The following is a 26,366-nucleotide window of genomic DNA, read 5'->3' as shown; positions in this document are numbered from 1 at the left end:
TTCTTTCACTTATCATGGTCTCAAGGTTCATCCATGTTGTAACACGGATCAGTGTTTCATTCCTTTTTCTTATGGAATAATATTCTGTTGTATGGCTATACCACATTTTATTCACCTATTCATCCATGGATGGACATTTGGGTTGTTTCCATTTTTTGGCTATTATGAATCATGCTGCTGTGAATAACATGTATAAATTTTTGTGTAGCTATAAATTTTCTTAAGGGTATACCTAGTAGTGGAATTGTTGATTCATAAGGGAATTTTATGCTTAGCTTTTTGAACAACTGTTTTCCAAAAGGGCTACGTCATCTTTACACTCCCACCAGCAATGTATGAGGGCTCTAATGTCTCTACACCTCCACCAGCACCTGTTATTATCTATCTTCTTTTTCTCTTTAAAGTAGTCTCTACATACAACGTGGTGCTTGAACTCACCACCCTGAGATCAAGAGTCGCATGCTCTACTGACTGAGCCAGCCAGGTCTCTTACCTTTTTTTTTTTTTTTTTTTAAGATTTTATTTATTTATTTGATGGAGCGAGCATGTGAGAGAGACAGAGAGCAAGCACAAGCAGGAGGAGGAACGGCAGGCAAGGAAGAAGCAGGTCCCTGCTGAGCAAGGAGCCTGATGTGAAACTCGATCCTAGGACTCTAGAATTATGACCTGTGCAGCCGCTTAACCATCTGAACCACCCAGGTGCCCCTCATCTGTCTTTTTGATTATAGCCATCCTAGTGGGTGTGAAGTGATATCTTACTGTAAATTTTTCAGTAACAATTTGAAAAAACCTTTTATTTCAAAATAATTATAAATCCAGAACAAGTTGCACAGATGGTGCAGAATCCACACGAATCATTCTGTTACCGAATGTTACCTAATGGTAACATCTTACGTAGCTTTAGTAAAATGTCAACACTAGGAAACTGGTATCTGTACAATACTGCTAATAGGCCTAAGTCAGATTTCACCAGTTTTAAGATGCAGTCTGTTATGGACTGCCTGTTCAAATTCATATGTTGAAGCCCAACACCCAAAGTGATAGTATTAGGAGAGAATTAGGTGTAGTAAGTTCTGGAGGGTAGAGCCTTCATAAAGGGATTGGGGTCTCATGAGAAGAGGAGGAGACTAGAGCTCTCTTTCCTTGCAAGGGGAGGATATAGCAAGAAGACTGCCAGGGAGAAGCTTTTCCTCCCATACAGAATCTGTTGACACCATGCAGACGGATGGCCAGGGAAGCAGTTGGATAAGAGATTTTAGAGCTTAGAAACTGGGAGGGACTCATGGTATAAACTTGACACGGGCTCTGTATCTATGTGGATATCACATAGGTAACATTTAAGCCACAAAAGCAGATAAGGCCACCTAGGGAAAAAGATGAGAGTAGGGCAGTGCCCTGGAGCATGCTAACACCTACAGCCTGATGGGAGAGGACAGCAGAGAGGTAGAAGGGAGGGTGTGACAGGCCATTTCCGGAAAGCCCCAGGGGACAAGGACAAGGCAGTAGTAGATGGTATTGATGTCCAATACCATCAAGAGGATAAGAAAGATGAAGATTAGAAACCAAAACTTCTATTCTATTTGGCAATTTGAAAGCATTTAATCACTTAAAAAAAAAAAAAGATTTCTTTATCTCAGAGAGAGAGAGAGAGGGAGCACAAGGAGGGGGACAGAGGGAGAGGGAGAGAGATTCTCTCCAGCCGACTCCCCCGTAAACCCAGAGCCTGGCATGCGGCTCCATCTCTCAACCCTGAGATCATGACCTAAGCCCAAACCAAGAGTCCATAGCTTCACCGACTGATCCCCCAGGTCCCCGGCAATTGATCACTTTTTACTTTTTCTGTCTCCATGAAAATATTTTGTAAAAGGCAAGAGATTTATGCCATCTGAAGAGAAACCAGAGCATGCATTTGATGACCCCTTTCTCCTCAGAAGGAGGCTCCAGGAGTCATGTTGTCCTCTTCACAGTAGTGTCTGCATGCCCCATTCTCTCTCTCTCTCTCTCTCTCTCTCTCTCTCTCACACACACACACACACACACACACACACTCATCCTTTCAAATGCTAAAAACAATGAAGTCTGGATGATGTTTCCATTTTTATTCTTTTTGCTTATCTGTGTTTTCTCATCTCTCTACAACAGTAAGTTGTTATGTGGTAATTCAGAAAATTCACTGTGTTACCTGATAGCATCTGCGTGTCCCTGAGCACCGTGTGGCCAGCAGGGCAGCGGCTCTCTAAGTGCCTGTCCCTCCGTCCCTCCCTCCCTCCCTGCTGCCGAGAGAGAAGGAATAGCAGGCATAATACCCATCATTCCGGCCACTTATTCTGCATACCCTTGGCTTTGTTCTTGGCTACGGAGCCTGAGCTCTGTCCAAGGCGGGGTGGCGGGGGTGAGGGGTGGGTTCTGTGGTCTGAGGTCAGGGGTGGAAAGGCTGCCTGGAGGTTTGGGTTGCTAAGCGCACTGTTTAATTTAGAAGGGCCTTTTATCCTGGATCTCTTGATCAGAATTGGGGAAAAAAGGGGTGGGGTTCATGAAGCCTAGAGGAAGGGCCTTTGAAGGGTGGGGCTAAGGAGGGGGAACCTTTTAAATAAAGGTCCCACACTGGCTGCCCAGGAGTACGTCCTCCACCTCCTCCGAGTCCGTCTGTGAGAAGGCGACGCAGCCGCTGCCGCAGCCCCAGAGAGATGATGGAGCCCGAGGAGTACAGAGAGAGAGGTGAGGAGGGCACCCCTGTTATTCTCTAGGAACAGGGCTGGTGGTCTGCCCTTAGCTTTGGGGGTGGGGGGCTGTCGTTTGACTGGAGCAGTAGAATTGCCCTCTGAGAGTTGGTTTCCACAAAATTTTTCCTGAGAAAGGACTGCGGGAGCCCAGAATTGAAAACTTTCTCAACCTCTCTTTCATTCGCCCTCTCCCTGTCCTTCTCCCACTCTCCCAAGTTTCAGCTGTCCTGTCCCCTTTCTCACAAAGAGAGGATTTGGATTCCTGATCCACTTACTAGGGAAAGGGGATTATTCACGTTCTGAAGCAGAAAAAATTTCTCCAAGTGTTCTGTAGTCACTGCAAAAATCTTTTCTGTATATTCATGTCTCTATGTGTGAATCTGTCAGTGCTCTTCTTTCACTTAGTCCTTCATTTCATAAATATTTAGTGAGCAGCTATTATATCGCAAGCCTTGAGGAATGCGAGAATCCAAATGGTTAGCCTGTTTTCCCGGCATCGCTCCTTAAGCAGGCAGGAGGTAGTGGCTTCTAATTTTTCTTTCTGGGACTTTTTATATCCTTCCCCCCAGGGATAAGTTATGTTGCCTGAAATTTCTTTGTCTTAAGGTATTGTCGCATGTTAGGTCCAGCTTTTCCTCTCTCCTCCATCCGCACCTCACTCACTAAGTAGCTAGCAGCCTTTGCATTCAAGCCGGCACTCGCTTATTCCCCGGGTTTCCCAAGAGCCACAAGCAGGTTCCCGCGGACATCCAGCCTCTGTGTCCAGCACAATTACATTTCCTGTTGCTCCTGGACCAGTGATGGGCAGGTCCGGTTTTGTAGAGCCCTGCTGGGGTGCTACTGCAGTTGTGAGAGGCAGTGGCTGTGGGAGGATTGGAGGAGAGGGAAGGGTGTTCAAATCTCCCTTTGTTCCTTTCCCAGTTTATTTCTGAGTTTGGTCCTGCTCATGAGAATCTTATGTGAGCTGGTGTAGAGGCAAGAAATCAGGTTCCTTCTTCTCTCTGTTTTATCTTATTTTATTTTTTTGCAGGGAAAGAAAAGCCTAAAGAATCCTAAGAAGCAATTACAGATACTGAGAGAGACAGGGAGAGAGAGAGATGAACACACAGATGCAGAAAGGGAGAGAAACAGAGAGAAAGAGAGACAGAGAGACAGAGGGACTTGGAGGGAGGGAGAGACATAGGCACTCTGTCTGAAGACTGAAGCCCCGTCCTGAAGAAATGAAAGGGGAGGGAAAAAAAGTAAATAATTTAGAGGCGGTTCAGAGTATTTGGATTGGCTATTTTTCTTCCTTATGTATTTGTTCATTCTTTTTTTTTTTTTTTTTTTAAGCATCTAAGAAATGTCCTAAGCATTGAGGTATTGGTGCAAAGAGAGTGAGGGAAACTGAGTTATTAAGACCTGGTCTTGCATACTCCCCAAACGAATAATACAATATATGCCAACTAGCAGGAATTTAATACTGGACACAAATAAACAAAAAGACATTGCATTTCCCCAGAACTTCAGGCTAGTGCAGGGTTCCTGGTCCGGGTCTATGTTGTGCTTTAGGGATTTCATGAACCTCTGAAATTATACACTGTGTGTGTGTGTGTGTGCGCGTGCGCAAGCCCATAGTTTTCATCAGATTTTCAAAGAAGTCCATGGGGTCGAAAAGTGCGAAACTATTGGTCCAGCGGGAATAGTGAACAAGTAGATTTTTCAGCTTGTGTCAGAACCTGGCAGGGGAGCTTAGCTTCTGTGCTAACGAAGAGTATAGTGTGTGTGTGTGTGTGTGTGTGTGTGTGTGTGTGTGTGTAACAGTTTTTGGACAGAAAGAGCTACAGAGCTTCTACTAAACCTGTAAGGTAGAGAATTAATGAGATGTTCTGTTATGGAGAAGAAAAGAAAGGTAGGAGAGAGAGTCAAAGTTGATATGGATAAGGGAAAGGGGAGGAAAAATAAGTATTTTACTTTAGTGCTTGAGTTTTATAGTTCATGATTTTATCTCTGGTTCATTTGTTCACTCACACACTCCACCCCCTCAGTCATTCATGCCCTCACTTATTTTTTCATTCATTTAAAAAAAAAGATTTATTTATTTATTTGAGAGAGAGGGAGTTGGGGAGGTGGGTTGCATGGAGAGGGAGAGATCCCAAGCCGACTGATTGGAGTCTGATGCAGGGCTCAGTCCCATGACCCTCAGATCATAACCTGAGCTGAAACCAAAAGCTTGTAGCCTAACTGGCAACCCCCCACCCATTTTTTATTTTAAGTAATCTCTACCCCCAACAAACGCTGGATGAGAACCCACAACCTTGAGATCAAAAGTCACATGCTCTACTGACTGAGCACCGCCACCTTCACTTATTTTTAAATTCTGAAGACACGGCTGGTGCTAGGGATCAGGACTTCTCCCCATCAGTCCACGAATCCACCTCCTTCTTCACCAGGTCTCTTGTTCCTGACCCGAGGGGGTGGGACAGGGATTGGCTAGGCCCAGTGGGGGGACATGAGGCGGCTGTCTCCTCCTCTCTTGTAGGAAAACAGATGGTGGATTACATCTGTCAGTACCTGAGCACCGTGCGAGAGCGGCGTGTGACTCCGGACGTCCGGCCTGGTTACCTGCGAGCCCAGCTGCCTGAGAGTGCGCCCGAGGAGCCTGACAGCTGGGACAGTATCTTTGGGGACATCGAGCGAATCATCATGCCTGGGGTGAGATACAGTCCCCACAAGGGCAATTCTGGGTTTTGGGGCAGTGGAGGGCGGGCAGTAGGCCTGAAGAGAGGCCTGTCGTGGGTCAGACTGCCACTTGGGCACCAGTGTGCCAGCCTGTTGTGTGAGCATGTGGAGGGCCAGGGCTTTGAACTTAGGTTTCTGAGGCCAGGGCTGCCCTGTGGGGCTGGATGGGAGGCCGGAGGGCATTAGCCCTTCACCTCAGGGTCTCGTCTGACGGATGCATGGAAATCGAATGGGATGAGGTAAGAGTGAAAATTGGGCCTGAGGGGAAAGGCCAATGTGGAGAGCAAGGCAGAGAGAGGAGGCTGGAGACAGTCCCTGAAGTCCCACCGAATGCGAATGCGGAGACTGGCTGCAGGGCGGGAAGGAGGCCGAGACTACACCCTCCCTGAGGGTACCTGCTTGTCACCTAGAGAGGCCCAGGGAGCCGAGTGAGACCTGTCACCCCCTGCTCTCTCCTCCTGGAGGTGGGAACGGTGTCCTTCCCCACCAAGGGGAGGTCTCACGCTTGAGCTGCTTTTCAAGAGTAGAAAGGAGCTTTCCCTGAATCATCTGTACTCCCCGTGACAAGGAGTCCGGCCTGGTAACAGCACTGGCGGGGACCAGGGAGCAGACAGAGACCAGCTGTTGCTTGCGCTGTGGCCTCTGTGGGCTGGGATGCTGTCCCTGGCCACCAGGGGCAACGAGCTGTGCCAAGGTGTTCATGCTAAAAGTGAGAACACCAGCCCTCCTCCCTCAGAAGGGCTGCCTTTTACTGAGCGCCGTGTCACATGCCAGGCCCTGGACAGGCCACGTTGCAGACTGGCTTGTTCTATCCTGTAGTGATCCTACACTCCCTGTTTCACAAATGAGGAACCTGAGCCTCCAGGATGTTAATTGTTTTCTCAAAGTTACAGAATTTATAGTCTGGTGGATCCAAGATTTTAGCCTTGAGCCAGTCTCATTCCATAGGCTCCTTCTCCTACACTGATCATCTGCGCCGACTGAGTGCTCTAGCCTGACCCTGTGCACCCAGGCGCTGCCCTTCAGTGGGACCCCAACACACAGGCTGTTCCCTTCACTCTGTCTGCTTGGGGCATTGGTGTCCTGAACCGCATGTGTTCAGAGACCTCCCAGGACTGACTTGGGATTTGCTTCCATCATCCCCTCAAAGCTTCAGATGGGACAGAAATATGCCCGGAATCAGGGATGACAAGTTATCCAAGCTTTGTGCAGCCGTATTGGTTAGCAAGTTTGAATAAAGCCCATTACTCACCTCTCTCTGACCACTCAGTCTATTTCACAAGCATCTTTTGAAAATTTCCATATCGTAAAGCTTTACCCAGGAGGCTAGTACCCCGATAAGATTATCTCATGGATTTCATTCTGTAAAATATAATCTGTTGAGGGACCAACTGTAATTTGGTAGTGAGGCTGAGAGCAACTGTCAGAGGAGGCAGAAATGAGCTGATTCATTGATTGCAATTCCCGCAGTTGCTGGGGGTGTGGCCAGAGAGGCTCATTTCTGGAAGGAGAGTTCTGTCTGTTCTTGATAAGGGTTCCTCTGGCTTATCTTATCATATTTATCTTGTAAGAACAGATAATTGTCTCTCGATAGGGTTAGGGGATGGAAGCCCTTCTTTGGGGTTTCCAAAATACTGTCACTAGGGACACCGATAAAGAGGGCCCAGTCTTCCAACGCCTCTGAGAGACGGCCTGAAATCGGTTGGCCCTTTGCTTTCTCATGTTGACCAGCACCTCATTGAAGACTGGACTGACTTTTCCCTCCCTGCCATCTCCTAGACACAAAGAGATAAACTTCCCTTCTGCTTTAATTCTGACTCTGGTTAGAAAAACCTCCTCTGCAATTCATGGGGGAGAGAGAGCAGCACAGGGAGAGAAGGCAGGATGTCTTCTTGCTTGGGTCCTGGGGGCAGACAGCCCTGGGTTTCTGCCTTGGCACTGTCATCTGTCCCTGTGAGGTGTTTGTGATCATGGGGATGCTGCTTCGCACTAGCTGGCCCTGATTCTCATCTGTGAAATGGGGGTAATGGGGGAACTTATCTCATGGATACTGTGAGAATTAAATAAGATGAAGTATGAGAAAATGGAAGATACCGTCCTTACCTTCCACACATTTCGCCTAGCGAAAATCGGAGGAAGAGGTCTGATTATCTAAGAGTCAAGTCAGATTATATGATGAGTCTATCACCATGTGATTAACTCACCATTTACGTTAGTGCTTTACATTTTGCAAATCTCCTCCCAGACCAGTCCACATGACAACCCCAGGAAACATTTATTTTCCTGGATTTATTTTATGATGGGAAACTAAAATTAAGAAAGGTGCAGAGGAGTATCCTGTTTTTAATGGGATCTGCATCATATATACATTTTGAGATCCCTTGTAAGAAAATAAAATTAAGTATCTTTCTCAAAAAGACCCATACAAACATGGGACCTTGGAGCTTAAGTTCCTTAGCTTCACGATAAACCTACAAAGTCTCACAGCTGGTTAGGGACAAAGGTAGGACTGGAACCTGTGTCCTTGGACTTGAATATTATGCTCCTTCTACCACACACACTTTCTAGGACACTGTCCTTGCCAATGAGGGATTACAAGAATTTCTGCACACTAAATATTGATACACAAAGATGTTGACTAATGAGTTCTCAGTAGGATTAGACATCTAGAATGACAGGGTTCCATGGGTTCAGAGAAAGTTTCAGAGGAGCTGGGGAACTGGGAAAGGGTTTGTGGAGGAAATGAGTATTTTGTAGCTTTCTAGGAATTAGCAGGTTTTGGAAGGTCCTATCAGTATGGGACATGCCTACTTGTCAGGAGACACAGCATTGCTCAAAAGCATGAATTCAGAAGTGAGCAGGGCATCTTCATCAACAGGGAGATGAAGCCAGATTAGATAATTAATGAGGCCAATGAGCCCATTATGGTAGGGCCCTCTCTGTCCATCTAGCTTCTGCTTTCACCTGGCTCTTCAGTCTGACTGTGGGCCTGGGGCTTAACTTGGAGGTAGGGGTCCCAGGCCTGTGAGCCGGCAGTTCCCTGCCCTTTTCTCTCCTTTCCCCAACTTCACTGGGAAGTGGAAGACAGCTTTGAATTCGTTCACACTGACTCCCCGCAGGAGCTGTGTGCCCAGAGAGCTTGGAGATCCACAAAACAAAGGACACTTTTTGCAAGAAACTGGTTAGGACAAGCAACTTCTTCTTCTGGAGCTCATAGTCTCCTCTTCCTTTTATTGCTGGGCAGGAATGGCATGGGGGATAAGCAGTGGAAACTAATGTGAGCACTCTTCAAAAATCCACAGCCCTAATTACTATACTGATTTTCATTTTGCATATTCCCTTCTGGTCTTGGCATACGTACATAGGCTCCACTGATGAAATAGCATAGAAGATGAGAAATGGGGGTGGGTGGCAAGAACACCATGAATATGTTGTATTTTTATGGAGTTGTGTCATTTACTTGACTGTCTTACAAGTGTCAGTCCATCTCTAGAGTGACCAGGGAGGGTCTCTGGTAGAGGGAAGCCTCCCAGACATGCCTCCTGGTGCCACACATGGACATGCTGTCCCTCCAGGTGGTACACTGGCAAAGTCCCCACATGCACGCCTACTACCCAGCCCTCACCTCTTGGCCATCGCTGCTGGGGGACATGCTGGCCGATGCCATCAACTGCTTGGGATTCACCTGGGTGAGTAACCATGGCCGTAGCTGTTAACTGGTGGCCGCTGGACATGTAGCAGAAAGTGACATGCTGGGGCAGGCATAACTTGTCCTGATCTCTGAATGGGGGTTCTAAGTTAAATATGAACAATGGCTACATTCTTTGAACTTTGTAGAAACTATCTCATCTTATCCTCTAACCCTAGGGCATCATGAGTAGTGGTCCATTTTTTTTGTAGATAAAGAAATTGAGGCTTGGATAACTTCACCTCCCCAGGATCACACAGTGCACAGAGACAGAGATGACATTTGGACTGAGATCTGGTTATTGCCACAGTTTGTGATCCTCAGTAGGCACTTTGGCGCCTGTGGGTACAACTTCCTCTGTGCTCTTGTCTGTGAGGGTTTAGGGATCTATCCTCAGGCTCCCCTTAATAATTCCCTAAGGGCTGAGCGGCTTTAAATTGCGCCAGAAGCCTCCAAGAACAGATTTATATTTTAAGCCTGACCTGTTATAGGGTGTGTCAGGGGAAGGAACAGCTGGGAGCAGAGGCTGAGGGGAGCTGCTATCTTTTCCAGGAAGGAGTGGTTTCTTTCTTAGTCCTAAAGCTTGCCCTTGGCTTTCAGGATGCTCAGCTGGGTATTTTAGGGACTAGGGAAGCCAAATGCAAGCCATCATTTCTAGGGCTGTTTCTCCATAGAACAGTGGGAGTTAGGAAAGACTCCTGCTGGTTGAGGAGGGGCAGCGATCCAAAGCCCTATGTCTTTCGCCCCTACAGTTTGGCAGAGGATGGGGTGAGAATGGGGCATAGGGCCTGACACTGAGCCCTTGTCCAGGGGGAAGATAGGTCAGGTTCCCACTGATAGCATGGGGACCAGGGAGGGCCAGGGCAGAGACATGTGTTTCTGGGGCTGATGGGGCAGGGGGAGGGGTGCAATCTTGGTGTCCAGGGACTTCCTGGATGAAGCTGCTTTCTGTCTCGCAGGCCTCCAGCCCTGCATGCACGGAGCTGGAGATGAACGTCATGGACTGGCTGGCGAAAATGCTGGGACTCCCAGAGCACTTTCTGCACCACCACCCCGGCAGCCAGGGAGGAGGCGTCTTACAGGTGCCTACCTTGGCAGAGCTCCTCCCAGCTTGGGGGGCAGACGGGTGAATGATAAGCTGAACCCCGCAGAGGGCCTTCTCCTATTTTCCACAGAGGTCCCCCCACGTCATCCCCTCCACCACTATCACTGCCATCATCCCCTTGCCCTTAACTGTCGTCATTATCCTGATGGCCGCCACAATTGCCCAGTCCGCTATCAGAGCCACCGCCACCTCCGCGGTCACCACTCTCACGGAGGCTGCCACTTCCACTCTTCCTTTTTCCCTTTTTTCTTCAAAAAAGATTCACAAGTCCACCCATGATCACATTTCCAGTATTGCTGGATTCAGGTGTCTTCGTTTCTCACCCGACCCCTCCCCTTCCTTGTCTCATTTAACACCTTTTGGGGAAAGGGAAAGAGAAGGCAAGTAGAGACTTCCTGCCCTCCCTCCTGGGTCCAGGAGACCCTGGGCAGTGAGAAAAATGAGCCCCATAAATTGATTTACCTTATCCTACAGCCCTATCATTTGGGTATCTGTCAAATGAGAGTTCCTCAAAGATTTCTTGTCTTGTTAAGAGCCAGCCATATGGTCTAGCTTGCTGGGTGTCTCGCATAGACTGTGCATACTGCTGGGTACTTCTGCATCTAGAAGCCCTCTACATTTATGAGGGCTTGGTTGTGAGACCTTTGAGGGCCCAACAATTCTTGACTTCTACTCTAATACACAATTTTCCTGGTTTTATAAACTATAAGATAGAGATAATAATAAATAATATAGCAACAATATTTTCCTCAGAGAGTGGATATGAACGTTCAATGAGCCCTTTTTCTTCCTCCTCTTCCTCCTTTTCTTCTCCCCCTCCTCCCCTTACTCCTCTTCCCCCTCCTCCTCCTCCTCCTTCTTCTTTTAAAGATTTTATTTATTTATTTGACAGAGAGAGAGAGAGAGAGCGCACACAAGCAGGGGAAGTTAGAAAGGGAGAAGCAGGCTCTGGGACTCTGGGATCATGACCTGAGCTGAAGGCAGACACTTAACTGACTGAGCCACCCAGATGTCCCTAAGTGAGACCTTCTTTAAAATAAAAATAGCCATGCTGCTCTGGGATGAGACCTGGACAGTTTGCTGGACTCATTGCTAGCTCAGTGACTTGCTCTTTCTCTGCAGTCTTGCAACAAGACTAAAGGAAAATTGCTGCATGCTGTGGACCTTCTGGGTTGTGTGGAGATAGTTACAACTGCAGACAGTGTATCTGGGGGACATGCTAAATGTCTGCTGTACGTGACTTTGCTTTTCATTTAATTATCTCAAGGACTCTGTAGGTAAACAGTATCATCACCAATCTTTGAGATAAGAGCCCTGGAGCTCAGGGAGGTTGAAAGCCTGCCTCAGTTGGCCGGCTGGTAAGTGAAAGAAAGGATTTAAACACACACTCATCTACATCCAAGGGACGCTTCCTCCTGTATCATCAGCCCTGTGAACTTGGTTCAGTCCTGTAACATCTCTGAGCGTTGCTGTCCTTGTCTGTAGGTGGGAATCACAAGCACCCTAGAGTGGTTTATTGAGGAGCCAGTGGGATGACAGAACGTTTTGTAGACCCTGGATAGCTAAGTAGATGGAAGGTAGCATTGTTATTCTTACTACTCTTCTGCTGTTAACACCCTCTGCTAGGTCTTTTTAGCAGGGAGCTATAGCTGTGGGAAGAGTTCAAGAAGAAAAGACACCAAAGACCAAGTGAATGAATGTTGAGAAACCTGTAAGAATTCTATGAGGTTGCTGAGGGGCCCACAGGCTGCCCACAGACATGGCCAGAACAAAATCCTATCCAGCCTTCATTTGGATAATCAGTACTCCCACTCTGGGAGGCAAGCGGAAAAGAGTCTCCCAGAGGGGCAGTGTTAGCCCGAGATCACAGGACCCATCGGCAACAGAGCCAAGGCCAGAGTGACCAGCCTCTCAGATTAAACCAGGACCCCCTCTCTCAGGAATGTCCCTTTAGAAACAAGCTCTAGTTCCATGCCTAAAATGAATAAATTAAAGGCTCTTTATTTTTTAGCAAGTTTACATGGGGAGCAAACATATCTATAGGCAAATTTCTATCTAGCAGAGGCTGAACATTCTCTTTTTGGTTTCTGTGGCCTCTCTAAATAAAGGTGTTGGTATTAGGTGCAAATTTGCTTTCATCACTTCCCTGGTCAGTTGGAGGAGAGGCACAGGGTGCAGTGAATGGAGAATGTGGGACAGGTCTGTGAGTCGGGAGAAACAACAGCCCTTCAGGCAGGAGCCAGGGCAATATGCCCGGGCACCAGAGGAAGAGGCTGCCCCCGATAATCCTTCTTCCACTACAGAGCACAGTGAGTGAGTCTACCTTGATTGCCTTGCTGGCAGCGAGGAAGGACAAAATCCTGGAAATGAAAGCATCTGAACCCGGGACAGACGAGTCCTCCCTGAACGCCCGGCTCATTGCCTATGCCTCTGACCAGGTGAGTTGCCCGATACAGGCCAAATCCTGAAGTTGGCGCTTGGCTTCTGGAGTCATAGTTCTTGAGTAATTTTTTTCTAGACACCAGTAGGCTGGAGCTCAGGGCGGCACAGGCCTCAGAAGTCCTCTCTAGGACACACAGCAAATGTTATTTTGATTCTCCTAGTCTGGCTTCAGCAGTTCCTGGGGGGGGGGGGTGCGCAACCCCGGGGGGACTTGGCTAACAGGTTTCCATGGTCCTTCTAGGCTCACTCCTCAGTGGAGAAAGCTGGTTTGATTTCCCTGGTGAAGATGAAGTTTCTGCCTGTGGATGACAACTTCTCACTCCGAGGGGAAGCTCTTCAGAAAGCCATTAAGGAAGACAAGGAGCGGGGCTTGGTGCCTGTTTTTGTAAGTTAGAACGAGTTCTTAGCTTAGAATGATAGGACCTGGGGGCGAGGAAGGAATTTGGGCAGAATTTAGGCAAGTAACATGCTGAAAAAAAAAAAAAGCAAAAAAAAAAAAAATAAGGACAACATTTTATAAGTTATGAGTTGCTACTTGTTGGTGTGTTAAGAAATAAATTTTGTGGGTCATAATCTGTACAAGAAACAAATAAGAACAGAAACTATCAGAGCGCATTCCTATAACCAGAGTAGTCTGGTTTGGTGGAACTTTCCTTCAAATGCACATTTGTACTAGATTGTTCTATAAATTGTATTTCTTACTGTAGGTCATGGTAAAGTGTAATGTGAAATACATGCTGTTCCAGTGGGATGGGTAGGATCGATAATACTATGGTTCAGTCTTTTTTTTTCCAGGCCAACTGTGTCACATGAGCCCACCTTCCCACATTAACCATTAACTTCCTTGATTTTTCTTCAGGTGTGTGCAACACTGGGGACCACTGGGGTCTGTGCATTTGACTGCCTGTCAGAGCTGGGCCCCATCTGTAAGTGTCTGCCCTGTCTGGCTAGGAAGATAAGTCATGAACTTTAGAATGTTCCCTTAGAGCAAGAACCTGAAACTAGCTCCGTGGCATTATCTTCCCCCTCTTGGGTCAGTGCAGAGAGCTGAAGAAGAGTCCCAGAAGCCACCTGTCACAAGGCAGCCAGAGCCCTGCTTTTCCCAGCAGTGGACCAGGGGGTTAGAAATCCCCCCAGCCCTTGCCTTGCATCCTCTCAAGGAAGCAACAGTGGGAGAGTCTCAGGTTCTCTTGCCCTCTCACGTGTACGTCCAAACCTAGAGTAGGCCATATGCGAAACACAGGGTGAAGGGGACACCATGGAACATTTGCTATTCTAGGCTAAGGAAAGGAAAATGGTAGGGTGGGGGAAACCATGGGGGAAGATAGAGGTGGAGAAGAAATCCCATTTGGGATTGCATAAAATCCCCAAGCAAGAAACCCTCTAAGAGAAAGAGATATCCCCGCTGGAACGTTTGTGTCAGATGCCTTAACCCTGCCCTCCGGGCCAGTAGGGAGTTGCTTTCTGTGCCAGGAACTTCTAGGTTGATGCCCAGGGAGTGCTGACCCTCTGGCCAGTGAGAGCAACAGGCCAGTTGTGGCTCCATGGATTTTCCCTTAGGAGGCCCCCACCCTTGCCCCCACCCTCATCTCCCCATGCCTTGCCAGCTTCTCCAGCTGGAGCGGGCCAGCCTTTCTTCTCTTCTCTTGAAGCCCGCCAGCCACTATACCAGGAGCAAGATGACTTTGAGCTGGCTGGTGGCAAGCCCCCACCCCCAGTCCTGCCTCCCAGCCAGGCGACCTTTGCCTCCTCAGGTGCCAGTGAGGGACTGTGGCTCCACATCGATGCTGCCTACGCAGGCACTGCCTTCCTGTGCCCTGAGTTCCGGGGGTTTCTGAAGGGCATCGAGTATGCCGATTCCTTCACCTTTAATCCTTCCAAGTGGATGATGGTGCATTTTGACTGCACTGGCTTCTGGTGAGTGTGGCAGCCAAGCTTCCAACCCTTGGGAAAGCTTTGCTCCCTCTGGAGAGGCCTCAGCCACTAATGCCTGCTTGGTAACCCACAGGGTCAAGGACAAGTACAAGCTGCAGCAGACCTTCAGCGTGAACCCCATCTACCTCAGGCATGCCAACTCAGGCATGGCCACTGACTTCATGGTGAGTGGCCAGAAGCGGCCTCTGGGATGGACTGCACCTGACCCCAGAAGGTCTCCTTCATGTTGGCTTCTGTCCGAAACTGGCATATTGTGAGCCCATCCCATAATATGTTGCTGTTTGCCTTCAGTTTCTAAGCATATAGAATGAAACCCAGAAGACTGTTAAAAAGCCTAGAAAATGAGACCAACCTCTGAGGCAGTATGGCCATTTCCTGAATATGCGTGGCATTCCTTACTCCCCAAAGATGCCTCTTCTACCACGAGTGGGTCCATTCCCTTCTGTCTCCAGCTTGAATAATCTGCTCTGCTTACTGCCCAGCAGCAGGGTAGGGCAGAGAATCTCTGTGGGTAGGGAAGGAGGCTCCTTGCTTGAATCTCCTTCATGTTTTGTCCCCAGGGCATTGCGTCATGGTGGGAGGCTCCACGGGAGGTGGTGGGGCACAGGCACCCTTCCTGAGCTTCTCCAACCAGTCGTGGCCTTCTCAGCTAGCTGCACATCCGTCTCTTGAATCTGCCCACATTCTCAGCCTGTACTAGCTCCTGGGGAAATGGATTCTTGAGATTTACCCCTCAGTTTGAAGAGGAACCTTTCCTTTAGTTGTAGAGGAGACAGAGATGTGAACAAGTTATATCTGTGGCCAAGGGGAGGCAGCAGAGCAGAGTAGGTGAGCTTGGTTTGAAATGCTACCCCAGCTGTGGGCCTTTGGGAAACTCAGCTGCCCTCTCTGAGCTGTGGCTTCCTCATCTGTAAGATGGGCACAGGGAGGCTGTGAGGGTGAAATGGGAACATACACTTAAATCACTTAACACAGTCCTAGGAATGTGGCAGTTACTCAATTAATGGTAGGGGTAGTATTGCTAAAAATTCTTCTTTGAAGCTGCAGAGATTTCACTGGAGAATGGTTACGCTTTGAGGTCCTTAAGCCAGCTGGCCTGTTGTTCCTCAATTTACTAACCTCTGTGACCTTGGTCAAAGGACTTAGCCTCTCTGTCTTGGTCCCTCATCTGTAAAATGAGGATGATGATACTAATATTGGGTTCTAAGGCTTGTCATGAGGTTAAATGAATTAAAGCAGTGAGGCAGAGAGAACCGTGCCTGAGGTCCGTGATTCAGTCTGTAAAGAGAAGATTCTGTCTTGTCTCCTTGGACAATTGAACTGTCTTGGCCTTTTAGTCCTAAAATAATAGCTCTGTCGTCTCTTGATTGCATTGCTTATTCTCCCTCAGACCAGCTCAGACTTCCTTTACATTTCTGAGTCTGCTTCTTCTTCTTCTTCTTTATTTTTCAAAAGGGATCAAGATTTCCTTTATTCACAAGTGGTTGACTCTGGTTACCTTTAGAGGTGAGGTTCATGAGGGGAAGGGGCCCCCAGAGGAAAAGCTTGGGCTTTTCATGGCAGATCTCTCAAGTCCATTTTGATCAGCAAATACAAGCTTCTTTTTTCAAGGAGGAGAATTTTTTAGTGAGGAAAATGCTTGCTACCATACACTTTGCAATTGATGCTGTCACTTTTTAAATGCCCTTTGGAATCAGGTGTCAGCTAATAACACACTCAAGATTCCTCCCTGCCACGCCACCCCCCCACTAGGAAATTGTCAATGTCATCTATGATGTACATTGCCATATTTTCCTTTTTTGATTGGAGTGGGTCTGTAAGCTTACAGACCCCCAAGACGCTGATAAAAGTAGACAAATAATGGTTCTTTCATCTTCATTGCCCTGTCTGGTAGGTTTTCAGCAATTTTTTAATTAAAAAACATTTCCACAGCATTCTAAGGGGCAGATCTCTTCAGGGATAATTCTAAGTTTCTTTCTTGAGGGTGAAATGGGAAATGATACTCATTCTCCTATAAGTGTATTTGGATCATCATCACTTAAGAGCATTATCTTACCTTCCCCCATTTTGGATCTCCTGTTACCTTTTGTTTGCTTATTTGTTCCCACCAGTGTCCCAAGGTCTTTCTGTGGCTCGTTCCCATCAGTTTGGAGATTTTATGATGTTCTTTCTCTTCTCGATAACATTTTATAAAAAAAATATTGAATTCTACCTTTCTTAACAGTGGTCTGGGGAACATTATTATTTATAGTCCCTCTCCAGAAGGTGTGAATTTATGCATTTCCTTCCCTCACCTCTAAATCTCTGGATTCCATTTCCAAGTCTCAAAGAAACTTCTAGAAAATGGAAGCCTTCATCTGTTGTGATCCTGAAAGTCTTCACTGCTGCTCTGACCCAGGCTCTTTCTCCCCAGGTGGCTGTAACTTTAAACAGAAGAGCAGCCATGTTTGAGATGAGCCAGAAATAAGCAGCATCCTGGGAGAGAAGGCTTAGGAACTTCATCCCTGAGCCCGACACCACCTAAAATCAGGGCTACATTTTCTAACATCAAGCTCCCACTAGTGGATGGGGGCATTGTCTTGCCTGTGGCTGCAAAACCTCAGAAGGACACAGAGGAGGCTTGGGGATGTCTTGAGTTAAAGAAGCGCCACATCACCTTTTCTATGTCCAAATTTCCTGCTCTAACTGAGACTATCATCTAGCTGGGTCAGCACGGACTGATTTTGGAATAGTGACAAGAGGAACAACCGGGGATATGAATAGAGTGTGAAGAAATAAAAAATAAAATAGTCTTTGCCTCTCATTTTAATTTGCTGGTGAGATAAAGTAGCCAGTTAGCCGTAACCATTTGGGAAGCCACGTTTTGTTATTCTAGAGTGTTCCTCTAATAAGGGATGGAGTTTTTGACTGCTTTCCCTGTCCCAGGGATTTTGTCCTGTGCTCAGGTTTTGATGCCCTCTGCTGGTAAGCACAAGTCCCCAAGCTGGAAAACAGAGGCTTAGTACTTGACATAGGAGAAACATTGTCCATCCACAATGGAGCAGTGTCCCCAAAGGGAGAGTGCCCCTGCCCAGGTCAGGAAGTGAGTGTTAAGGGTGAAGGTGAGCACATTTTCAAGGTTTTGGTAATCCTGTGGATGAGTACATAAATATCAGTGGGACAAATATTTATTTTCAGTCAACAGAAATTTTGGCAAAGCTTTCTGGCATTTGAAGAAGAGGTCACTAGAAAACACATTACTCATCAGGGCAACCGTCAGTGTTTTCCAAACCCTTTGGTTTGTTTGAGATGTGTGAAACCAGTTTAAAATTGTTTTGAAAATGTTTCAATCTAGGGTGTCCATGCCTTGAACTTTAAGCTCTGTTGATTTGGTTACCAGGAACAAAGGGTCAATATTAGTTTCACAGGAGCCCGGATGTGGAGGCTCATTTGAAACCTGAAAGCTGGAGTCATGGCTCCTGAGGGCACAGGAATGTCACAGGAATGTCTCAGGAAGAAGTTGTGACCAGACAGTGAGATTAAATAATGATCATCGGGGCTCTAGATAGAAAGACTGCTGTGATCTATCTGTAGCTTGCATTTTTATCACCTAAATAGCTACCGCTTGCTGATGACTTCTGGCGAAGCTCTTCTCAATTGATTCCCTTCAAGCCACTTCCATCGGAGGTGCTGCTCATTCTCGGTCTCACGAAGAGCCAGTGGGGTGGCATCACCACCCCACTGGGGGGTGGGGTGGGCATCACCCAGGCAGAGCCCGAGAAGAAACCCATGTCTGTGGGGCTATAGTGTCCCAGCCCTTAAGCACTGTTCTTTACATTTTGGGGGGTAGGGGTGATAGAAATAGAACTTCATTCCCTGCAATTTGAGAAACTTAGGTTCTTTTCAAGAAGAAAAATACATTGCCCCATCTTGAATTTTGGCCTGAGTTGAAATGTTGAAAGCAGCATTTTGAAGCAAAATGGCTTCTCCTTGGTTCAGGGTCATGGACTTGGTTTCCACTTGCCATGCTCTTGGACAAGGGTAGATATTGGCCACCTTCCCCAGGATTTGGTCCCATGACAGGACACCCTTTGGGTAACTAATCTTGGCTTCTTCTTAGCAACAACTTCCAGAGTCATGGTGACACCGTCTATCCCTGGAGGGCAGGACAGGCAGGGTAAGGAGTGTGTAAGGGAGCAGGGCTCTTGCCTGTATTAATCAGCCCTTGTGCCTTTGTTCTAGCACTGGCAGATCCCCCTGAGCCGCCGGTTTCGCTCTATCAAACTCTGGTTCGTGATTCGGTCCTTTGGTGTGAAGAATCTTCAAGCGCACGTCAGACATGTATGTAGTCTTGCTGTGTGTCCTTGTGGGGAGGAAAGCTGGCTTCTGCCCAGGGGACCTGCGGTGTATGGCTCAGGTGTCTGGGCCTGTTCTTGGGCTCCTGGGACTTGATTATTCAGGGTAGCCATTTCTTTGTTAGCTAGAGGGATCCTGAGCAAGAACACGACACGGGGGGTGGGGGGCTATCTGCTGTCTGCTCCCCTGCGGGAGGGTCTCATTACTCCTTCTGTTAGTCACCATGCACCGGGGGAGTGATGGCCTGAGAGCCTGTTTTGCAGAGAGAGAAAGAAAAGAAAACAAAGGGCACCTTGTGTGTTCGGGGTAGGAACATATCTTTCTATAAATTACTCTGATTATCACAAAAGCCTGAAAATTTGTGTCCCTTATGGTTATGTCTGAGACACGGCTCTTCTGGCTTGGACATGTAGACCTACCAAGTCTGGAACAAACCTCTCTGCATCATATCGGTGCCTATTTACAGAAGGTCTATTTGGTATCATTTATTTTAACCCAAATCAACAACAACAACAACAACAACAGAATCATTGTGCTAGAAATAAAACCCAGAAGTGAGTGAGACAGGCACCGTCTCTCTGTTGTATTCTTCATGATAGAAGTGGGACTTGACTAAGAATTTTGGCTAGGAGCATTTTTTTAAAAAAATATTTTTATTTATTTATCTGATAGACAGAGATCATTAGCAGGCAGAGAGAGAGGAGGAAGCAGGCTCCCCGCTGTGCGAAGAGCCCGATGTGGGGCTCGATCCCAGGACCCTGGGATCATGACCTGAGCCGAAGGCAGAGACTTTAACCCACTGAGCCACCCAGGCGCCCCTAGTAGCATTTTTTTAAAAAAAGATTTTATTTATTTAAGAGAAAGGGAGAATGAGAGAGAAAGGGAGAGAGAGAGAGCATGAGGTGGGGAGGGTCAGAGGGAGAAGCAGACTCTCTGGCTGAGCAGGGAGCCCAATGCAGGACTCATTCCTGGGACTCCAGGATCATGACCTGAGCCAAAGGCAGCTGCTTTACCAACTGAGCCATTCAGGGGCCCCTAGTAGCATTTTTCACTCGTTTCTCTGAGTGCCTATGAGTAAGGCAAAGCCACTGATAAAAGCCATGGGAAAGTTCAAAGACATTGTCGTTATTACTCTGTTTGTCTTTTCCCTTCCACCTTCCCTTTAGGGAATTTCTTCCTCATGAGATAAGCACAAAACCAAATGAAATGGTCAAAGCAGTAAGCATGGCTGGTTTATGGTTGGTGATTTGACATTCGTAATAAACATCCAGGTGTTTGGCCACTGGGTGTTTATCATTGAGTGGCTGTCACGTGGCATGTAGTGCGGGACATCAGGCACTTCGTCCTCTCTCTAGATCCTCAGACTCGAGACTGGAGGTAGTGGCTGGGAAATGAGACAGTGGAGGTTACAAGTTACCAGGAAAGCTCTTTCGCTTACAACTTAGGACTGGATATCCAGGGTGTAGGTCTGGCCAACTCCCCTAATGCTCCTCTTGCAAGTCAAATCTCTGAATTCCCATCAGTTCCCCGACTCCCGACATTAGACCCACACTTCTGGGCTTGGCTGTCAGGGACCTGGGTAGGAGCCTCTATTTCAGCTCAGGCTTCTCACTGACCCGTTACAGCTGTGTGCTCAGTCGGCCTCTGTACTTTCCCCTGTGCTTTGCCCTTCTGGATTGCTTTCTGTTCTCCAAATGTTGTTAAAGGCTTGTGCTTCCTTGGCATTCCTAAAATCACCTACTTAAGCACTCTTTTAAAATGGAGCTCACAGGTTACCAATGTCCCACAGCAGTAAGGGGTAGACCAAAACAGAGTTGTTGTGAATTAATTTTATTTTTTCAACTTGACTGAGATCATAATTATTACTTGCATAGTGTCTTAAATTTTTAAAACACCTCCTACTGTTTCATCAGATTCTTACAACAATGCTTGGAATGGGCACCCTGACCAGCCCCATATTATAAGTGGGGTTCAGAGATGGTAATTATACCGCTCAAGAGTGGAAGTCCTTTTCTCTGCACAATTTTGGGTTATCTTCTACTACGTGAGCTCTTGGAGGTTATATAAAACCGAGATGTGTATCTCACAGAGAGCTGTAGTACAGTAATGCTTTGGAGAATGGAAACTGGGGTTGATTTTTCTGTTCTACCCTTTACTATTTGGTGACCTTGGGCAAATTACTTAAACTTTCTGTGTTTGGCTTCCTGATTTATAAGATGGGAAAATGATAATACCTATCAAAGTTTAATGGTGATGATTACATGATGATACATATAAAAACCTTACTTAGTATGGGACCTAATACACATTTAAGTACTCAATGAAGATTCTTTCTTTCCTTTCCTCCTCCTCCTCCTTCCTCTGCTTCTTCCTCTTTCTTCCCCTCCCCACTCCTCCATTTTTCCCCTTCTTCTAATGGTAACAGATGACTGTTCTCATTATCATCATCATCATCATTCATCATTTTCTACCACCTACAGTTGGGATTGGCCAACTTTTTCTGTAAAAGACAGACAGTAACTGTTTTTGGCTTTGCAGGCCATACTGTTTCTGTTGTAACTATTCAATTCTTACACTGTAGCACAAAAGCCATGGTAGACAATACAAAAATAAATAGGCATGGCTATATTCCAGGAAAGCGCTGTATTTGGCCTTGTAGCTCTAGTCTGCCTGCCCTTGACCTAGATTGGTTCAGGGCACGGGTAGTAGCCATGCCCTCTTCATCTGTGAAGGTGGTTTCTGGTGGCAGGGGTGCTGAGTTTTTCCCCTCTCCCCTGGCCCCTGTGTCTACCTTGTCACAACCAGCTTACGTTGTAGGCTGGGAGGTGGGAGAGCAAGCAGAACATGGTGGAAAGTGCCCATACTTGGTGACCAGGAGACCTGGCTTCTGCCCCTTGTACCTCGGGGAAGTCCCTTTCCCTGAGCCCCTTTTAGAAAATGCAGAAGTTAAGACAGAAGAACAAGAGTGTGGCATGAACATGGGGAAGAAAAGAAAGAAGAAAGTATGCGACCATGTAGGGTAAGATAAGTCTTTGAGATTAGATGCTTAAAGAGAATAGATCAAAACCTAAAAAGAAAGAAAAAAAAGACCCCGGTGTACTCAAGGAAAGAGAGGTCCTCCAACATCCTTCCTGCTTTTTCTTCCGGTGTAACAGCTGGGCCCACCTGACCACATCCTGCTTGGTATCAGCTTTATTTTATTAATTAATTAATTTTAAAAGATATTTATTTATTTGACAGGCAGAGATCACAAGTAGACAGAAAGGCAGGCAGGCAGGGGTGTGGGGGGAAGCAGGCTCACTGCTGAGCAGAGAGCCCGATGCGGGGCTCGATCCCAGGATCCTGAGATCATGACCTGAGCTGAAGGCAGAGGCTTTAACCCACTGAGCCACCCAGGTGCCCCTTATTTATTTATTTATTTATTTTTAACATGTTATTTATTTGACAGAGAGAGAGAGAGAAAGCAAAGAAGGGGGAGCAAGAGAGGGAGAAGCAGGCTCCTTGCAGAGCAGGGAGCCCAACATGGGGCTTGATCCCAGAACCCTGGGATCGTGACCTGAGCTGAAGGCAGACGCTTAACCGACTGAGCCACCCAGGTGCCCCTTGATATCAGCTTTATCAACTTTTCTATTAAAACTAAACTTGGGGGCGCCTGCATGGCTCAGTGGGTTAGGCCTCTACCTTTGGTTCGGGTCATGGTCTCAGGGTCCTGGGATCGAGCTCTCTGCTCAGCGGGGAGCCTGCTTCCTCCCCCTTCTCTCTGCCTGTCTCTCTGCCTGCTTGTGATTTCTGTCTGTCAAATAAATAAATAAAATCTTAAAAAAAAAAAAAAGAAAAAACTAAACTTGACCTAGTGCAGTCAATGATGGACTGTCTGTATGCCAAGTGTATGCGTTGTATAACTGACTGTGTAATGTCTGAAATTGAGAAACTGGGACAAAAGTGGTGTGATTAGCTAAAATCTTTTGAGTTCTCTTGAAATTGAGTATCAAGTCTGAGAACCAGGTGATTCAATGAGAACCAGGTGAGAGCAATTAGCAAATATTTTATTGAGATCCTTCTGGATGCTTATAGAAACTTTTTAGAAATGAAAGAAAAGATAAGTGTCCTTGTTTAGTTAATAATCTTAGGTTTAAGAAAAAGGAAATTAAAAAATGACATAAACTTCAATGAAGGATTAATATGGTACAAAGTTAAACATTTTTTTTTATTGTGGGAAAATATCCCTAAGGTAAAAATGACAATTTTAACTGTTTTTAAAAAGATTTTATTTATTTATTTGACAGACAGAGATCACAAGTAGGCAGAGAGGCAGGCAGAGAGAGGAGGAAGCAGGTTCCATGCTGAGTAGAGAGCCCAATGTAGGGCTTGATCCCAGGGCCCTGGCATCATGACCTGAGCTGAAGGCAGAGGCTTTAACCCACTGAGCCACTCAGGAACTCCCATTTTAATCATTTTTAAGTGTACAATTCAGTGACATTAGGTATGCTCCCAACATGTGCAACCATCATTACTATTTCCAGAACTTCCCCCTCATCCCAAAGAGAAATTCTGTGCTTGTTAAACTGGTGCAGAGAGCTTCCCTCCTTCCTTCTTTCCTTCTTCACTCCCTCTTTCTTTTTCTCTTTTTAAAAGTTTTTTTTCTTTTTTTAAGATTTTGTTTATTTTTTTGACAGAGAGCACAAGAAGGCAGAGAGGTAGGCAGAGAGAGAGGAGGAAGCCAGCTTCCTGCTGAGCAGAGAGCCCGATGTGGGACTCGATCCCAAGACTCTGGGATCATGAGCTGAAGGCAGAGACTTTAACCCACTGAGCCACCCAGGTGCCCCTAAAATATTTTCTTTATTAATTTAAGAGAGAGAGAGAGACCACTGAGGGAGAGGGAGAAGCAGTCTTCCCTGCTAAGCAGAGAAACTGATGTGGGGCTCGATCCCAGGACCCTGAGATCATGACCTGAGCTGAAGGCAGGTGCTCAATGGACTGAGCCACCAAGGTGCCCTGAGAGTTTTCTATGGTGTATGTGGGGAGGATGTATAAAAAATATATTCCTGGTGGAATGGGAAAAAAAAAAAAAAAAAGAAGGGGTCATGAAACAGTGTGTGAGGTATGGGGAAGGTATGAAAAGGTTTGAGAGGCAAGGGAGAGACGTAGGCTTAGGATAAGGACAGGGCTGTTGAGAACCCACATGGTGCCTCTACATACTGTGAAAACAAGAATCTCTTCCTCTGGGCAGATCCAGCCTATACAAAGGACCTGGCTGGGAATGCAGACAATGGGCTGGACTTTGGCCCTCGCTTGCCACCTTGACCAGTCAAAAACCTGTGAAGCCCAGGATCTGAGGCCAGATTTCACTGATGGCAAAACACATGCCTTCTGGCTCTGGAGCTGAGCTGAAAGAGGGCCCTCAGAAATGAGTTCCTGAGGTGGATCTGAGGATGACAAGCCATAGGACATTGCTCACAGGAGGTTTCCCAGCTTGGAATATGAGCTACATCAAATGGAGAAAATCAGGCAGAAACCATTCAGAACTCTGTGGCTCAAAGGTGTCACGTTTAAACCCATTTAGCAGTGTGAAACTTTATGTGGAATTGTCCCTTTCCTGATTATTAATCTCAGTTCTCTCTATATTTACAATTTTAGGGCACTGAAATGGCAAAATATTTTGAGTCTCTGGTCAGGAATGACCCTTCCTTTGAAATTCCTGCCAAGAGGCACCTTGGCCTGGTGGTTTTTCGTCTAAAGGTAATGCCAGTAATGCCGTATCCCATGGCTTATAATTATGTTAGTTGATGGTTGTTCAGCCTCTTGGATCTATAAATACTGGGCTTCTGGGGGTGCTAAGGGGGACATGACATAGATGTCATTTCTCTTTATTCTTTAAACAGGGTCCTAATTGTCTCACAGAAAGTGTATTAAAGGAAATAGCTAAAGCTGGCCGTCTCTTCCTCATCCCGGCCACTGTCCAGGACAAACTGATCATTCGTTTCACTGTGACATCCCAGTTCACCACCAGAGAGGACATCCTGAGAGACTGGAATCTCATTCAAGACGCTGCTACTTTTGTCCTGAGTCAGCACTGTACTTCCCAACCTAGCCCTCAGCTTGGGAACCTCATCCCCCAAACCACAGGCCCCAGAGCCTTGGCCAATGGAACGTCCCTTCAGTCTTCCAATGGGGCGGGCTCTGACCTAGCGCAGGCCAGGAAGATCATCAAGCAGCCTCAGCGTGTAGGAGCCAGTCCTATGAAAAGGGAAGACAGCTGCCATCTTGAAACCCTCCTGGACCCACTTGATGATGACTGCTTTTCCGAAGAGGCTCCAGATGTCACCAAGCACAAGCTGTCCTCCTTCCTGTTCAATTACTTGTCCGTACAAAATAAGAAGAAGGCAGTGCGTTCCTTCAGTTGCAACAGCATGCCTGTGAGTGTTCAGAAGCCGCTGCCCATGGAGGGCTCTATGAAGAATGGTGGCTCCTCTAGGGCCAGAATCTTCTCTAGGTTCCCAGAAGAGATGATGATGCTGAAGAAAAGTGCCTTCAAAAAACTCATCAAGTTTTACAGTGTCCCAAGCTTTCCTGAATGTAGCTCTCAGTGTGGGCTCCAGTTACCCTGTTGCCCTCTGCAGGCAATGGTTTAGACCAGGGGTTTCAGTCAGAATCCAAGAATGTGTTTCAGGCAATTGCTGAGCCCTTCAAAATTATATGCTGAATTTGTGCGCTTATGTGTATGTGCATTTTTCTTAAGAGAGAACCCATCATTTTATCAGATTCTCACAGAGGTTCGTGACCCATGATAAGATACAAATGGTATCTTAAGCCAGCATGGTACAGAAGGTCCCAGCCATCTGGTCAGAATGAAAGGACCCCAGGAAGGGTACTGACAGGCACCTTCTGTGGCTCAGCTTGTGATATGAGATACATTGTAGAAATAAATTGTACTTGTCCCTGAAAAAATATCCTGTGTGACTTAATTGACTACTGAGAAATTGGCTAATTCATCAGAGCTCATCCTGGAGCCTTAATGTATGTGCTTACGGAGTCTACTTTTCAGGATGTTGAAGATGTGGATTTAACTCTGAAAGAATGACTTTGGAGGAGCACTTGGTATGAAAAAGGTAGGCAGTCTGAGTCAGGCACTGTGACTCACAGTTTATAAATGAGGAGACTGAGGCCCCAGGTCACAAAAGCTTGTAAATGGGCAAAGCCAGGTCTCCTTGTCTTCAATAAAGCCCATGCTATTTCCATCGTGCCATAACTGATCAGAAGCTCACGGTCCAGCAGGTGCCCCCTCAGTCCTTCAGTACATTTCAAGGCTCCCTCTTTAAAATAAAAAAAAAAAAAAAAAATATATATATATATAAAGGTGGTTGGGCCCCAGTAGGCTCTGGTTACAGACAAATGAATGTTCTGGATAACAGTGTAA

General features: G+C 46.7%; 1 protein-coding gene across 1 annotated transcript; it reads left to right on the top strand.

Annotated features, from left to right (window-relative positions):
• Nucleotides 1–2,687: 2,687 nt before the first annotated feature.
• On the top strand, nucleotides 2,688–26,242 carry HDC (histidine decarboxylase). The gene is made up of 12 exons (XM_059372804.1): nucleotides 2,688–2,718; nucleotides 5,245–5,417; nucleotides 9,020–9,133; nucleotides 10,092–10,214; nucleotides 12,541–12,675; nucleotides 12,921–13,064; nucleotides 13,539–13,605; nucleotides 14,434–14,596; nucleotides 14,688–14,778; nucleotides 18,836–18,934; nucleotides 24,587–24,688; nucleotides 24,832–26,242. Exons 1-12 carry the CDS (start codon nucleotides 2,688–2,690, stop codon nucleotides 25,579–25,581), a joined length of 1,992 nt encoding a protein of 663 aa, XP_059228787.1. The 3' UTR covers nucleotides 25,582–26,242.
• The last annotated feature ends 124 nt before the right edge of the window (nucleotides 26,243–26,366 follow it).

Source organism: Mustela nigripes, chromosome 13, assembly GCF_022355385.1.
Source record: "Mustela nigripes isolate SB6536 chromosome 13, MUSNIG.SB6536, whole genome shotgun sequence".
Taxonomy (NCBI): domain Eukaryota; kingdom Metazoa; phylum Chordata; class Mammalia; order Carnivora; family Mustelidae; genus Mustela; species Mustela nigripes.
Note: the sequence above shows the minus strand (reverse complement) of the source record. Positions and strands in the feature narration are given on the sequence as shown.

What these genes read in the sequence shown, in the direction of transcription:
- HDC (XM_059372804.1), top strand. Translation starts at nt 2,688, where the DNA reads ATGATGGAGCCCGAGGAGTACAGAGAGAGAG. An exon ending in TTGCCTATGCCTCTGACCAG is followed by an intron (nt 12,676 to 12,920) that starts GTGAGTTGCCCG and finishes TGGTCCTTCTAG; the next exon opens with GCTCACTCCTCAGTGGAGAA. An exon ending in TTTGACTGCACTGGCTTCTG is followed by an intron (nt 14,597 to 14,687) that starts GTGAGTGTGGCA and finishes GGTAACCCACAG; the next exon opens with GGTCAAGGACAAGTACAAGC.